This window comes from Dromaius novaehollandiae, chromosome 18 (assembly GCF_036370855.1).
Source record: "Dromaius novaehollandiae isolate bDroNov1 chromosome 18, bDroNov1.hap1, whole genome shotgun sequence".
Lineage (NCBI taxonomy): Eukaryota > Metazoa > Chordata > Aves > Casuariiformes > Dromaiidae > Dromaius > Dromaius novaehollandiae.
The window spans coordinates 6,961,896-6,979,299 of NC_088115.1; the positions used below are offsets into that span (position 1 = coordinate 6,961,896).

Below are 17,404 nucleotides of genomic sequence, written 5' to 3' on the forward strand. Positions count from 1 at the left end.
AAGAAGTGAAGTTTTGGCAGTCAGGATCTTCTATCCTGAGTCAAACCACAAAAATATTGATTTCACATTTCTTGGAAATGTGAAAAATCTTGCTTGTCTAAATTACTGTCTCTGTCCTTATACAAATGAAAAAAAATTACAAACATTCACTAGTGAAGTATTTATTGTAGGGACAAACAGTCCAGCCTCACCGGCTACTGCCTCATGCTCTGTTTGCGCTGTTTTTTCACAAGTCCCTGAAGGTAGAGGATAAGAACTTCTAACTCCAATTTTACTTCACTTCCTGTTGTATAAAGCAGAAAACCAAACGCTTAGGCTCCTGCAGCTACAGCATAAATTACAATTTTTTTATTTACAAAGCTAAACTTTTTGTACACTTAGCAAATGCTTTAACAATATATGATTTGCCTCTGTTTGTCTAAAGAGACTAGAACTCCTTTTATTTTAGCTGTTTATATTCATTTAAGCTGACCTTGCCAATGTGGTGACATTCATCATTCTCTACTCAGAGATTCAAGCTTCAGGAGCTCTTCTTACTGTCTTTTCACTTTATGGCAAATCTATTTAAAGGGAACAAAAAGGAGAAAGGGTGCTTGTGGTAGGAGAAAAAAAAAAAAAAAGGAGAAAGATGATGCTGTGGTTAAGGTAAAAATGTGGGAGCAGAGAGTAGTACTGCTAGCATTTCTAACACTCCTGACATTTCTCAGGATTCTTTCCTGTTAGCTCACGTTGTCATGAAGATGCCTGCAGATTTTAGCAAACAAAGCATGAAATGTGTTACAACTGTATATTTTGTAGTATAATTAACTGCCTCATGGCTGTGGTGCTTACACATCTTGAAGGAATGTGTGCAGCCCACACCTTTGATTGCACTTGCTCTGTGCTTTTCCTCAGTTTTCTCTATTGCTGAAACAAACTCATTACTTGCTTCATGATACTGCTGTAGAATACCCTTTGAGCCTCTGGTAACCCTTGTTCAGGGACTCTCTTCCTCAGGAATGACAGTCTTGTGTTTAATAGCCCTTGACAGATTTTTTTTTTTTTCCCTCCCATGAATTCCTTTCTAAGCTCATGTAAACTTGCCATAACATTCTGTAGAAAATAGTTGCACAGTATGATGCTGATGAACTGATACAGTGATTTTCGTATAGTGATGTACTACTATATGAAATCCCACTTGCTATTAGGCTGCACCTACCCAGCTTAAGTTGTTCTAGTACTAGAAGAGACAGCTACTTGCTTTCTGTATTGCACCCATGATCTGATAGATTGCTATCATATTCCTTCCCTCCTGCCCCACTCATTTGTTTTCCAGGGTGAGCAGTTCTGGTCCCAAAAGCCATTCCTTATCCTACTCCTCTGTGCCTGTCTCTAGGTGGAAAGTCCAGAACTACACAAGGTATTTAAGATGAATGTCAACTCATAAATAATTTGAGGTGTCTAGTTCTTTCCTAAAAACACCTAATACTATTTTGGGGTTATTTTTCTCCTGACAGTTCCTATGTTTTGTAATTCCTTACCCTAGAGTTAATGGGAACTTCAGTTAACAACTACAGGAAAATTTGATCTGATGTCCTTGAATTGCTGGCATAGAAATTGTTCTGAAATGATTATAGATGCTATTATCTAAAACAATTACACTGAGATTTGAAGAAAACTCAATTATCTTCTAAACATAAAACAAGTATAACCTCTATGGATATGTTACAAGAAAGAAGGCTTAGAGAACAACTTTGGCACAGACTAGCAGTAAAGGTGTGATGTTTGCAATATGGAAGCAAGGTAGGAAATCCTCTCCACCAGCCATGTGTGAAGCGACCAGAGAAGAAACCACCAAAGTGTTGACTGTAGGCAATGGCTCCAGCACAGGGATGGTCTTGTCTGAATAAGTGCTCTCATTGCATTGATGTTCCCTCTCCTGCTTTTGGTCTTCACATTTTGTACTCATCACACCCACACTTCACTTCCATGGACTCTGAAGGATTCAAGCTGCCTCAGTGTTGGTTTACCTGAACACAGTGGCAATAGCCATCCTACTGTATTCCTTGCTCAACCTTTGCCAAAGTTCTTGTCTTCCTTTGATGACTCAACATAGCTATGGAAATTAGATCAGCACAGCTGGTTGTAAGCATGCAGCCCACCACACCCAGGAAACAATATACAGGGTGCGTGGCTGGACAAACTTCTAGGAAATGACAGATGACTGAATAGCATCTAGTGTTGCTCACCCAGCAAAGTCATCATTCCACCTAACCACAGGCAATCATGTCTTCACCTTTTCTTTAGGACCCTCAGCCCTGTCCTCAAAACTGTTCATTTTGTTTGGGTTCATCTCCCTGGAACATATACACTCCTGTCCCCCATACCTGCCACATATCTACCAAAAAAAAAAAAAAAAAAAAAAAAAAAACCCAACTCCCCAAAATAAAACCTGCTTCATGCAAGAAACTACATTCTTCTCCAGATGGAGATCCAGCCTTGTCTTCCTTCCAGGCGCAAGCTCAAACATAATAATGTTTACCAATATCAGAATCTTCTTACCTCCTGCTCACATCTGGACCTCTCTCTGCTCCAAGGATTTTATCTGGACTTCATCTTTGCTCTGTACTGGTTTTCTTTTCTGACTGGAAGCTGCTGACTGCCTGTTTCTTGATCACAACTGTTCCTGGTCTTTTGTGGCTTTCTCTCTGATACTCACAGTCTTGCATTTGGTCTCTCCTGTCTAGTGTATCCCTATTTTCCTCTTTCAGCCTTCATGGGCTCTCCCTCTTTGTACAGTTTCTTCTGCCCAGACAGCTTCAATTCTTCATTTTAATAGTGGTTCATTCCCTACCTCCTTTCATTCTCTTGGTCTCTCATTAGGCCATCCCTTGCATAGTTCACCATCACATTAATACAGAGAAGTCTGGACACCATACCCTTCCTTTCTATGCCCATATCACTACGTGAGGATAGGTGAGGAGGGGGGGGGTCACAAAAATCTGCAGATGTCCCTTCCAAGCTCAACCATTCTGTGATGCTCCAGGCTGTGCAGAAGCCTGCACGCCTCTGCAGGATCATGCACAGCTTTCCTATATTGAGGCGTCCTGGAGCCAGGCAACAGATTTCAGTCATTTGGCACAGGGATGTGTTTGAGCAGATCTAAACTCACAGCATGGCATAGGAGACGCCTTCACCCAACTGGGTTTCAGAGCATGGCGCACCCTTCTCACGCACAAGTTTCCTCTTAGCACAGCCATGAAGAAATAAAAAAAGCCAGGAGCACTCCAGGAGAGTAGGGGAGAACTCCTCAGCTGCAATCGTACAACTGAGTCATGCCACAAGGCAACAACAAATGTTGTTGAGGTGTGGCAGTCCTCTACACCTTTTCCCCAAAAGATTGACAAAGGTTTCACTGGAGTGTCCCAAACATGCGGAGCAGCCACTTGCCAGCATGCTAATCGGTGATGCCAGGATCAGCTGCAGTTAAGGCCATGTGCCCTCCAAGTGCAGTCCTGGCTGCAGCTCTGTGGCATTGCTCAGTGCAGGTGAATGAGATGTTGACAGGGGCTGGGAGAACATGGAAATCCAAAAAATTTCATACTTAGAGGTTAACATCTGACATCTTAGGTTGTAGGCAGGGGGATAAGGAAGCAGAATCTCCTGCTGTGCAAGTTTCACACACTCACAATGCAATTTAACTTTTTGACTAAGAACAGAATTAAGGCAGAATTACTCTCTTGCATTTTTTCTTTTGTGAGATTTTGAGTTCAGTGACACTCAGATGTCGGAAAAATCGTTTAGGCTATACAACTCTCCAGTTTTCCTTCTTATTGTATGCAATTATTTTAGGGAACAGAGCTAAGGCTCCTGCTTTGCTGTGTTTGGAGCATGCAGCCACCAACAGAACAGCAGAGACACTGCTCTGATTTTTGTCCGTCCCCCCAAATCCCCGAAGTTTAAGAGTTTAATGTTCATAAGACCTCCAGAGGCAAAAAACAAGACTTGTGTCTCTGTCCTTCCTGCTGCCTTATTGCTGCCCACAGGTGATGACCCTGACTCATTAGCAGCCTACCTTCCCTTTCCAGTCTTTAAGGATGCTACCGGAAGGATGACAGTACAAATGCATCAGCTACCCCAATGAAGAGGATTGGTCTGGAAATAAAAGATTTAAAACAAAGTTTTAAAAATGAAAGTGTTATATTTTAGGTTGTCTTTGGACTTTTATAATTCTTGTCTGAGTTTTTGATATTGTTTAACTAAACAATAAATACTAGTGACAAACCTGTCACCTTGCTCTTCTGTAGTGTTTGAACAGGCAGTCATTACCATCATCTTTGTTTAACAAACGTGAAGCTGAAGTGCAGGGAGCTGACCTAACTTTTCCAAAGTTACCCAGCAAGCTAGAAATCATTAAACACAAATCTAAACATCCTGACTTCCAATCATCTGCTCATTGTGTCCATGAAATTAAAACTTGAATGAGCTTAAACCACACACTGGCAGCGCTAAGCAGAAACACCACGTGCCTCCTCTGACCCTTAAGCGCTGGCTGCCTGCCAGAGGTGGGGTTGTAGAGATGGGAGGCAGGGAAAAGCTGAAGACAGACCTGGAGCAATTTTTTCTTGCTTTCTTTTGTCCTGCTATGTGGTATGTTCACTACCCTCTTTGCTAAGCTGCAATTTCTGCCTGAAGGTAGGGCTTTGCAGTAGGGCAGACTGTACTGGTTCTTAAACGCATAGGAGGAGAGGAGGCAGCAAGTTGAAGTGTGAAAACAAAAGGAAGCAAGAAGCCAGAAGCACTTCATCAGCTATTGTCTCCTCTACTGTTAATATGGCACATGTGGTTATGGGTATAATTCATGTGAAGTCAGCGCCAAACCTCCAGGTCCAAACTTCCTGCAAATTGTGCCATTTTTCTGGCACTAGACTGGTCTTCCATACAGAGAGGCCGTGTCACTGTGAGGAACTGATCCAGACAAACTCCAGCCTTCAGGCATGGTAGGTGCAAGGGGCTCAGGGACCACTTGGCCTTGCAAATGTGAATTGGAACAAGCTCAGCTCTCAAACACAGTATAAACACAGCCTCTGAAGATCTGAAGATATGCTGTAGAATGCAGAATTTCATCAGTAACATGCAGAACAATCAAACAGGGTTTTAAAATGCATACTGTGAAAATCAGAGTTCCAGGTGGACTTGGGTACCAAACGAAAGAGAGTAGACACTGGGAGAGGGTTAAACAGCCCAGGACTTGCTGCTTGGCAGTGTCTGCAGAAGTGCTGAGGAGTGGACCAAAAGACAGCAGGTTGCAAAACACAGATGTAATCAAGCTGAAAGTAGTTTGATCTGCTTCCACCATGCACATGAAGAAGCTGACATCAGCTATGCCCAGACAGTTGTGAGCTACAGGCTCCTGAGGATGCATGTCATGGTTTGGCATTTCTCTGTCCTGCTGCTGTCCCCCACACCCAGGATCATCTTAAAATCTCCAGTTAGGACTGAGCACTCACAAAAATCAAGACTGCTGAGGAAGGCATATTTTTCTGGTAGGGCTTCACTCTCTCCAACTTTGGTTTCAGGGACAGTTATTTGGAAGGCTGGGAACTCGTTCATTCATATGGACTCAGAGGTGCAGGTCTGTGATCTCCTGTGCTTGAGCCTGGAGCTGTAGGGAGACCATTTTGCAACCCTGTCAGAGCTTGGCCAGCAGCTAAGGTGGACCTTGCTATCCTGTCCCAGCCTCGACATCCTGAAGAAAGAGGGTTAATAATACTGTTATAACTGTAGTTTAAGAACAAGCTATCACATGATGCTTTATCTATTCTATTAAAATTGTATTTTCTCCCTTTAGTAATAAGTGTTTTTTATATTAACTCATGTTTGTACTGGAATAAAACACAATATTAATGCTGTTTTTTTTTCCCAGGCGTTCAACCCTGCCAATCCTAGCTTTTTCATAAGATATAATGAGGCGGCACATGGGAGACTTCTTCATTTCACTTCTATTTGGTGTTTCAGGAAGTGAACACATCAAGCATGCTAGAATGGGCACATCTCAATTTATTCAGTATTGTAAAAAGTACAAACCAGTATCATCAGTTCCCAGGCACAGCTGACAGAGGGCTCTCCTTACCAAGATAAGCAAGAGGGTTCGCTCTCTGAGCCCTTGAAGCACATATGTTTCTTAATACAAGAAATCTATTTAAATGAAGAAGAACATTTATAATTATTATGTAGTTGACATCTCAGAGCATTAAAGGAGACTTTCTGTCTGGAAGATTGTGTTTTATATGTAGGAAAACATAAAAATTGATAGCATGCCTCACAACAGAATATTTAGATTAAATAAACCTTATTCATATAACTCAGACCAGTCATCATGCTACACCTAATAGGATAGGTCAGATGAAACCCACAAGCTATTTTGGGCTTGAGATTCAACTTTTGGTCTTACAAGTTCTGATGGAGAACAAAATCCTTCAGAAAGACCACTTCCAAACTTTGTGACTCAGTCTTCAGCATACATTGTCTCTGATGCCTAGAGCATGAATATACCATCTTGCTTTACTTAATGAATTGCCTCAGCAGAGCCCAAACTGCCAGGACCACGGGAGCCTGGCCACTACCATTAAGAGGGAAGAAGCCTTTAGATCACATCAGTCTTTCTGATAAGGTGAAAGTGGTGGAGATTTGTAGAGGAATGTTAATCAGTTAATGGATAAAGAGAAAAATCCATAGTAATATTATAGACAAAATTTATGTTGTCTGACAATTAATCTGTGTGCAAATTGAGTAAGTAATTCACAGAAAATGTTACTCATGAACAAGTATCACTATAGGTCAATCTGTCTCCTTCACCTCTTTATTTCATCAGAACAAGAATATATTTCTTGTCTTTTCTTCTAAGGTAATTCCCAACTATTTTTTGTCTCTCTAGTCCATGATCTCGTAGAAACCCTGGAAGTGGTCTGACTTCTGTCTTCGGGCCCAGGTATGTGCTGCAGCTCCTCTTATCAGCTTCTCTGGCTGCAATGTGCCTCCAGCAGACCTGGGACTCCACGAAGGACTGGAGGTGGATCCCAGGAAGGTACCTTACTGCATAGCTTCTCCTCCCTAGGAGGAAAACAGCTGACTCTCTTAACGTGTTTGAATTGTTGAATCAGTTGCCATCTTCTAGACAGTTTAATATTTTATTTAGATATGAAGAGTTTGTAATACTGTTGTAAAGATACATTGTGTGTGTGGTCATCCATATTTAACAACTTCTGTGCTTTAGTGACACAATAAATAATGCTATATTTTGATGATGAAAGTTGATGATCTGTCTACTTACAAACATGCCTTCTGAATGGATCCATGTAATGATTGTTCTCACCAGGCCTCCTGGGTCTGCTTATAGGAAAAAATTGATTTTTATAAACTGAAAGAGGTCAAAAGGTTATACACATAATAGAGAGGAGAAAACACAGCTCAGCAGGGACTGCTGCTCACAGAACTGAAAACTATTTCCTTTACCACTAGAAATATTTTAACATGCAATTAAAAAGTAAACTATTTTACTGAGAAATAATAAAATTCTTAAAATTTTCACATTTCTAGCAGTCAAATAAAATGCACTTAAAGCCTTCTAGAGGAACTCAGTCTTTTTTAAATTGGATAAGACACTGTCAGCAGATAGTATCTAGTGTTGCTAAAGGGTTATGAAGAAGTAAATGGAGTGATAGAGTAAAATGGTATGTAAGCAAAGCATGCATTCTCATAAAAGAAAGTTCTCTTTAAAAACTTCAGATATATTTTTAAATTAATCAATTATTCAAATTTTAGTAATATTTTATTTAAATATCCATCCTGTATTAAATTCTTAACACTGAGAAAATTCTATACGAAATGAGTCTTCTAGTCTCATATCTTTATTTGTGAAATCAAGCTGCAAAATAAACAAACACACAACTTTATTATATGAATAGAATGGTGGACCTGTGTGGATGAAGCTACTGGGACAAAAATGTGTGTATCCAGAGTCCTATTCATGTCCACATTACATCCTGCCTCACTGCATACGTCCCCTTCAGCATCAGTTATCTTCTAGACTGGTCAACTCAAAGGATTCTTCAACCCAGCAAACCTCTCTCCTCCTGGCCATCACAGGTTAAGAACATTCACTTTCTTCAAAGACTTCCTCCGTTGTCTCTCCAGTAGTGACTTCTTCACTGCTGTCTGATATGCTTGCTCGTGGACAAGATGGCAGAGCACAGCCTAACCCTGGGCAGTTCTCTCTCCTGTTCTTCACCAATGCCTGCTGGAGGTGCCCATTCCAGGGCTCAATTACTTTCTGGCACAAGATGTTGCTGCCAAGGTGCTGTGTTTTCTGTTTCTGTGGACATTTCCTAAGGTATTTGATGTTTTCTCCAAGGAAGCAGAGCTTACAGCCAAAGGGATCTGCCAGCAGGAAACGGGACCATTGCTTTTGGAGTTCTGCTTTCACCTGTGAGAACAAAGAAATAGTTGGTCCACGGTCATTCAGCCAGCTCAGCTGACCACCCTGCAGTCTGTTTATCCAAATGCTAGTTACAAAATGAGTAGGATTGTGGAGGTGCTGAGCTTCCCGACCCTTGTGGTGCATGTCACAACTGCTGAGTTCCTTGTAGGATAGAAACAGAAGGCTTGTTTGCCCCAAGTCAGCCCTTGGAAGCTGGTCCCATAGCCCCCCCCCCCCCCCCCCTTTTCACTATAAGGTAGTAAAGCCATTTGTAGCCCCTTACTGTCTGTAATTTTATATACTGCGATCATAATGTTGAGGTTTTGGAAGAGCTCAAGTTCTTCATGAACTTCAATGTTTATAGCCTGATGAAGTGAGGAGGAGGAAAGCCGACGGGCTGGGGAAGCGAGGGCCGTTCTGCTTTGCCTGAGTGTTATGCTTGGATATCTGGTTTGTTTTGTTAAAGCTTTTTATTTGGCAGCCTGCCTGTAATCTGCAGCACTGAGTAGCCTGCTACGTGCGTGGCCCCAGGGTCAGCACTGCAGACGGAGGGCAGGCTCTGGAGCCAGCACAAAGGAACAGGACTTGCCCTTGCTTTGAACAGGAGCAATATTCCCCTTGGCCTGAGAAAGCTCAGTGGAACAAGGAGCTAGAAGGCCAAAAGAGCAACTTTTAACTGCTGATGAGAGATATTAGTAAATCTCTGTTGTTCATAAATGTTAGAGAATTACTCCAGTACTGCAGGCAGCTGCCAGTTCTCTTGTTTCATTTAAGTCGTTAAGTAATTGCCTTAGGTTTCTTTGTTAAATATTAGGAGTTAATGCCCTGCCTCTAATACAGCGCCCGTCTCATTTGTTTCCCTGGTGCCTTTAAGAAGAAGGGGTCCAAATTCATGTATTTGTTAGTGAAGTATTTCTGTACATGTGTATTATGTATTTTGTCAGCTGGCTGTGCCAGGATGTTGAATATTACTGATATACAGTAAGTGTCTGCTTATTGCAAGTAGTGAAGATCTGCACTGTGAATGTGCACAGACAGGGGCTAAACCTTGCTGCAGGGAACAGGGAGGCTTCTGTATGTAACAGAAGCTCTGTTTATTGGAAAACTAGTGGATTTACATAGAACATGCATTAAAAAAATATTATTATTATGTTTTTTCACTCAAGTTCTTAGAGGAGAAGTGGGAAGCTATTGGGAAAAGAATTTCATAATGTAATTATAAATATAAATACGTACTATCTATTTATCTGTCTGTCTATGTAGCTATCTGTCTATGACTAACTATAAATATAAATGTATGCAAGGGTCTTAGCAGAGTTTGCCCTGGTAGTTTCTGGTTTCCAAGGGTGATTTTGCACTTCTCTAGTCTGTGATACAAATATTATGTTTAATTTCCCATATTTCAGAAATATCTTTTCAGTTTCAAATGGCTATTCTCAGCTGCTGTTAACATTGCTATATTCAAGTGTTTGCAGTGAAACTTTCCATGCACCTGGCTCTGTCTCAAGGAATACCTTTCCTTTTTTAAAGACTTTGAGCCAAAACTTTAGCAGTTTCTGAAAATGGGATCAGTCAAAAATTGGTTGTTTTGCGCTTGTTCAAAAACCTATTTCCAACATTTTTGTAAAGCCTGAAATTGCACAAGCTCATGTTTTAAGAACTTGATTGTTAAACTTTGATTTTTTTTTTAGGTCAGGCTGCATTCTCAGTTTTTGTAAGCACAGAGAAGAATCCCATAACTGTTTCTAAGAACAATTCAAATAAAAATAAGTCTTATTTATAAACATTTTCCAGACAATTTAATAAACATTTAATGAATACCTTCACTGTGTGAAGTATGACACTGAAATACTCAGTACCTGGCTAGGATTTCTATCTTCCAAATATGAAGGTAGAAAATCACCTTTCATTGACCCCTTTTCCAATTTTTCCAGATGAATGGAAGAAAATCATCAATGTTACCTTTGATTTAATATTTCTTGTATTTTATTTCTTTATTGTTCTCTGTCATGTATGCTTTCTGATCCCATTGTCTCCTCTATCTGCACATAGAGGATGTCTACACTGCAGTCACAGGCTTGCCTGAAGAACAGTGTTAAAAGAGTTAAATTAGCTTCCAACAGGTGATGTCAGGTATTGGTACCTGTCTTGAAATGGATGAAAGGTGATCAGCTGTATTAATCTACCCAAGAAAGATTCATAATTCTTCCTTTTGTGTCCTTAAATGCTAATTTTTTAGAGTTGCACCAGATTTTTGTTTCTGAACTGTCCCTGGAGATGAGAGACTAATCTAAATAACCTTAAGACGGACAGCTATGTTGAGTCTACTGCATTGTCCTTTCCTTTCCACTGACTACATTAATTACATTTCCATTAGCCTTAATGGGCACTGACATACCCGGTTCACATGGAGAGGTGCATGTTGAATTTAGGCAGTTGTCTCATAGATGTTCAGTTGTTTCAATAGATATTCGGTTTCATTTTAAAACTTGAAGTTCAACTGAAAGCAGGGAGCTGTGATTAATCCCAACATTAGAATATCTGCTTTTTCACCATTTCCAAATGTTCTAACTTGTCTTCTTCAAATCTTAGATTAAGTTTAATAAGCTTTGTCAATAAGTAGTTTTTTATTTGGGAAAAGAAGGAAACCTTTAGAGGGAAAAACTGTAAAAAACTGAAACTAAAAACCCATCCTTCTTTCTCTGCAAGAACATCTTTCTGTTTGGAGACCCATCAAAACTGACTTTACGCCACAATCCTCTTTTGTTTAAAATAAAATAAAAACAATCAGAGAGGAAGCACTGTATTGCTGTTTCCTGGGCAGCTCTATGCATGTATGATTAGACTGGAAAAGAATGATGGCACCTTGTTTTTACACATATTATTATTATCCAGAAATTTCAGGCTACTTCAAAAAGGAAGTCAATATCAAAGTTTGATGGTGGCTGGTACCAGAATAAGATGAATCATTTCTTAAAATCACTCTGGGCTCCACTATTAACTGAACAGGACCTCAAGCGGCTAGCTTAGATGCACACACACTGTATTACAGGCATTTATGGCGAATGTGATTCAGGTACATACACACAGGCACATAGTGCTGTCTGAGATGCTTTGGGTTATCTCTTCTAGCCTTCAGATGTCAGTCTAGAAGAGTATTGCAGACCTGCTATTGCTGAAGGCAAAACAATTACTCTGAGGAAGTTACACCAAAGTAATTAAAACCACAATCCTACCCATAGAAGCAGTAGGTAGATCTAGATTGATGTGCCACCCTCTGGAAGTGCCCTTTTCTTCCCACTGAGTATAAGGGGAGTACAGACAACAGGCCAGACATGAAGTCTGGGATTCCATCTGATAAAAAAGTTGTATTTAGGTGGCTGAGCATAAGCCTATATGGGTATTATACACCCCAGGATATCCTGACCTGTAGGAGATGGATCTTGCTGCGCTCTTCGTACAAAACAATTACATAAGTTTAAAAGAATGCAGGTATGCTCTCAAATGACCAGTTCTAGCTGGCATTTTCATCATGTTTGGTGTCACTAATATATTTCACTAATCAAATAAAAACTTTTCTCATTGAGTCTCTTACCTCTCCATTAGCAAAGCAATATAAAATTGCTACGAAGAAACCCTGTAAGAGAAAGAGAAGACAAGGAAGAATGTTAGCTCGTACAGGAAATACCTATTTCTGAAGTCTTAATTTAAAGATCACATTAATATTAAAACCATAAATATAAGAAAAGCATTGCTTCCTTAATTTTCAAAGAGGAAACTAATTCGCTGTCTTCACCAGTTGCTGAAGTACCGATCAGCTTGTTTTTGTATGTTGCCTTAGCAAATGTGGGGCACATTTGCAGGTATTTTGGTGCAGATGCTGAAGAATGGAGACTATCCAACCCACTTAATCTTTATTTTGCTACTACATAAACATTTTTTCGAACAACCTCTGTTGCACAGCAAATGTTGCTATTTCTAGATCTGGTAAAACATCCAAAAATGCAGCTTGGGTTATGATATTAGTCATGCTTTTGTTTGAATTTGAGGATGCAACTACCCAAAGGAATGTCATTTTAGTAATTTTAAAAAAAGTTGATTTATTTTTGAGCCTCTATAAAAGGTGTTCTGACTTTTTTGAAATGTCATTTCTCCTTTTAAATTGATTTAAACAAACACAGGGTAAAAACAAAAAGGGTTTGAAAACCTAGGAATAAAACGTTTTAAGCCAACACAAACATTACCCTTCCCATTTTTCTCCTTTCTGTGTTTGATCTCAAACCAAAACAGCTTAAATATGTACATCTCAACCTAACAGTCTGCCACAGATTCACAAATTTATTGCAGTTGCTTCAGGAAATGCGTTTCCTTGGAGATGTCTAAACACATCTAAGACACAGGGTCTGATGAAGAGACTAAATACTGTAGAATATCAATCTCAAGGCAATGTTCATATCACAGGGAAAAGGTGTCATAATCAGATGAAATAATGTTGACATCATTGAACTGTTTTCACACTCACACTTTTCTGGAACTCTTTCTGTTTTTCTTAGACAAAGGATTAAAAAGGAATTCAGGTAGGCAGCAGCTTCAGTATTTCTCTATTTTATCTAGTGTTAACCTGTAGCATTTAGAACCTGGAATTCTACCTCTACATTTACCACTGATGTACCCATTAATTTATTCTTCTGAATTGTTTCACAGAAAGATGTAAGAAATATTACTAATTATTGTGGGCATTAGAGTTTATAATGATATATTGACATGGGTATAAATTCTGGAGTAGTAGTTATAGGAGACACCAAAACTATGGAGAGAGTCTCTAATGGATAAATACAAGTTCAATGGTTTAAATACAGCCTGTACGCGAGTATTTTTTTTTTTTTTAAAGGTAGGTGCCAGGAGAATACAAGGGATATCTTCAATTCAAGAAAATGATAGGTAAATCCATAGGGAAATTTATTCTGTGTGATGTTTGAAACTGCTAATTTATGGTATTTAATGTATGCTTCTGTCACAACAGTTAGAAAAAATGTCAAGCAATTGACAAAGAAGGAGCCTGTACTGAGCTTCAGCAATGATAAACACCAAAGTTGCCAGGTGACATTTCAAAGCAGACCTTCAAGTTAACATTTCATAAAGGTGTAATTATAGACTCTTAACTAAAAGCAATCACAACTGAAAAAAAGATGTACAATTTCTAGCATTACCATTAAAGAAAAAAATGTGTTGGTAGAGAAAGCTGGTAAAAAAACCACCAGTGACAACTACAAACTAGAAGGTAAAGCTCTGAAACTGTAAGAGTATTCAGTTGAAGCTGCTTGATCTTAGCTGGTGTGCAGACCCAGGAAAGACTCAGGGGTCACAGACATCTTGTCCGAAACAGATACTAGAACCAATCAGAACAGATGCCTGATTCTCACTTTCAAACATATGAAAATAATAAAGAAAATTTGTTCTAAGACAGGCCATGTAGGGCCCACAAACCCATGATGTGTAGGGCCCACAAACTCATGACACGGCTTTGAAGGAGAACTTTATATTGCCAACAGTACTTTTTTTATGATATTTTTTCCCTTTTTTTAGACCTAAAGCATTCAAACAAGTGATGCCGACTATCACATATGAGTGATAATTCAGAAGACAAAAAAGGAAAAAAAGATGTTGGAATTTCATTCGATTGGTTTGGGGAGGGTAAACATGGAATGTTAAGTTATCAGACATTCAAGGAACAGTCAAACACATTAATTTAGAATAATAATTCAAAAAAGTTTAGAGTCACAACATCAAATGAGCAATGACTTATCTGTTTATGTTGGAAAAGCACTTACTAATTTAAATTCTTATTTCCACTAAGCAAACACTTGTAAACACATCTCTCGTGTTCAGTGTTCACCAGACTCTGCACAACAATCATATTATTGCCAAGTAATGAACCACGATTTGATTAATTACCCTACATTCTTAATACCTACTAACACACTAATGTAGCATAGTAACAGCTAAACATACTCATTTCAGTTCTTGTTATCCACTGTTAGGGAATCTTCCGGGTGAGATGTTTCTGCAATGTTCAGAAGGATGTCTTGGAAAGCAGAAGAGTCAGATTCTGATCCCTAAGTGGGACTGCTGGGTTACTGGGCAGCAGCATCTTCACAGATCAGAACATCATTTGCTTAAATACTACAGCAAGAAATGCAAATGGGATTGCTGGTTTCTACATAACTCCTTCCATGAAGAACTGAGATAGACAAAGAAGGCATATATAAAACAGCAATGCAGAAGGCAGTCCTGCATTCTGAAGCTGCTTCTCACCCCTGAGAAAATAATTACTGGGAAAAGACAGGACTACTGTGAGACTAACGAGGATCCCACAAAGGTCTACCAAAATAATCAGTGGCCTAGAGTACTTGCCCTGTAAGGAGACACTGATGGAGCTGGGCTTGTTTAATCTAGTGGAAAGGAAGCTAAGAGTGGGTGAAAAATTTAATAGCATCCTACACCTATTTAAAGGTCAGCTACAAAATGATGGCACCAACTCTCTGTGGCAGTGCTAAGGGACAAGAGCCACAAGCTGTGGCCTGGCAAGGGCTTACCAGATACCAGGAGAAGCTTTTTCACCTGGAGTGTAGTGCAGAACTATAACAGGTCATGCAGAGAGGTTGTGGACTCACCATGCTCAGAGATTTCCAAGACTCATGTAGACAAAGTCATGCCTGACCTGATCTAGTGGTAGGTACAGTCCTGTTTGAGTGGGATGTTGTGGTAGAGACTCCTAGAGGTCCCTTCCTACCAATGGCTTTCTGATTCTGTGAAACTGTACTACTTTCATAGAGGAAAAAGAAGAAAAAAGCAGATTCTAAATCTCCAGTTTCTGACAGAGAACAGACCACCAAAACCTTGTTTATCTGAAATTGCCCACAGATTAGACTGAACAAGCAAACAGACAGATCAGTCCCCAAGAGCATTTGCAGGCCCATGGAACCAGTGCAGTTTGATTGAAAGCTGTTGATACATTGGTTACAATTATTCTTTATTTTTCATTCAGGTCAGGGAGATAAGGTGGCTTATCAGCCTTGGACTGAAGGTGATATTCTCATAGGCATGTTACTCTTTAGTTTATGAGCCACAGATCATTTAGTGCTTTTATAGCATAATAATATTTTAGTAAAAATATAGTCTCTAATAATTATAATGCCCCTAGATGAGGTCTCCCATAGGTACTCACTATCCTGGGTTCAGACATAGCCTGGGAATACTATGTGGTTTTCTAGCTGCAGTCTGAAGGTCCACATAATTTGCCTTATGTACTGCAGGACTCTGCAAGTCAGACACTGAAATTAATGCAAAATTTCTCAGCATCTAGCTTTCGTCAGCATGGTCCCCAAGCTCTCTCAGAGCTGGCTTTCTTCCTCTTCCTGGGATTTCATGGCAAAGAACAAAGAACATTCTGGTTCTGCTGAGGGATTTCAAACTGGACTATGCTTTATTCACAAGAAAAGCATGAAAGGGGTAAAATGCGATGGAAAATAATGGAAGTCCACACTGAAATCCTGTGGTAAAAACTTTAGGTTAATGTGTTTGCGGGGCTCCAGCCCTCAATGTGTTTGCGGGGCTCCAGGCCTCTCTTTTCTGCTGCAAAGACACAAGTGTCTTAAGCAGCCTCAAGTCTATCCAATTCATTACACTGTTATTCTCATCTAGGAGAAATGTGAGATCTTCTATGTGAACAGCTTTGATTGATTATTCTCCTTTCTTGTGATAGGCTTACTTTATTGCAATTATTGATGGTCCTTAAAGAAAAGGCACTCCTTCTACCTGACACAAAAGGCAGGAGGAAGAACACCTGGAAATAGTGTATAATCATAAAAACATAGAAAAAACATCATAAAATCGAGCTCACTTTTACAAGTTTATACAAAAAAAAGCTAATAAATGCTTTCTAAAATACTCTAAAAACATATTCTCAATGGAGTAAGTAGACAGTGAGCCAATTCTCCTTTGGATGGTGTCATTAATAAGTAACACTGAGACTTTTCATAAACCTCAGGCATGATGTAGCTTATTCAGTTCAGCTTAATGTGGCCATCTAGAAATGAAACTCCTCCAAAATCACAATGTCAAACTTTTCTTGTTTCTCGTGTCTTCCCAATTTTATTCACATTTAATCGTAGGAGTCCTCTGAAAGAGTTTATGTCCCTCACTGAAAAAAAAATCTAAGACACCAATGGCGAAAAGAAGACTCTCTGGAAGTTAGGCTTTTTTTCCATTTGTTTAGGAACAACTCTTGAGAAGCCCTGCTCCAGCTGCAAGACACATCTCAGCATCTCTAGGAACTCATTCAAGTGCCATGAAACCCTTTTTATGCAGAACTACTTCCACATCTGCAGATTGTTCTCTTCTTAGGTAGAGTCCCTGAAAATCTTGTTCTCCACTATCTCGTCCATGTCCTGAGCTCTGAATTTGGCCTCACAGGCACCACAAGCAGATGTAGGAACTGAACTACTTGATTCTGCTCAGTCACAGGAGTGGTGACACTCACTGCAAGAAATGCAGATGCTCACTGAATTAGGAGAGGGCTTTGTGAATACTAGAATACTACTATCACCTATATGTTGAGTGTAGGTTTGTAAATCCCTTTGTGAATTTAATCTACTACTGCTGTGAGAGTAGAGCGTGCAAGTGTCAGGCAAAAGCACTGTGAAATCACAGCAGAATGTGGCAAATTTGGTTGATTATTCATGTTCGCTGTTCATTTTATATCTGGTTTTCTTTAATGCTAAGTATGGGACTTCATACTTTAAAATCTTTCTACTATGACCACGAGTTTCAAGGCATACATTTTTAAAATGATCACAGTGTCAGGGAAAAAGAAGGATTAGAAATTCAGAAGAAACATTCATTAGCAGAGTATCCTAAAGGAAAGGATAGATGCTTGTTTAGGCC

General features: G+C 39.6%; 1 protein-coding gene across 1 annotated transcript in view; it reads right to left on the minus strand.

Moving 5' to 3' along the window:
- Positions 1-7,873: 7,873 nt before the first annotated feature.
- The window catches only part of GLP2R (glucagon like peptide 2 receptor), a 43,113-nt gene continuing 33,582 nt past the window's right edge, over positions 7,874-17,404 (minus strand). Inside the window, exons 12-13 of the mRNA XM_026113211.2 lie at positions 12,054-12,095; positions 7,874-8,464 (exon numbers count right to left, since the gene is read on the minus strand). Coding sequence (XP_025968996.1) covers positions 8,129-8,464; positions 12,054-12,095 — 378 coding nt within the window. The 3' untranslated portion in view covers positions 7,874-8,128. The remainder of the gene's footprint in view (positions 8,465-12,053; positions 12,096-17,404) is intronic.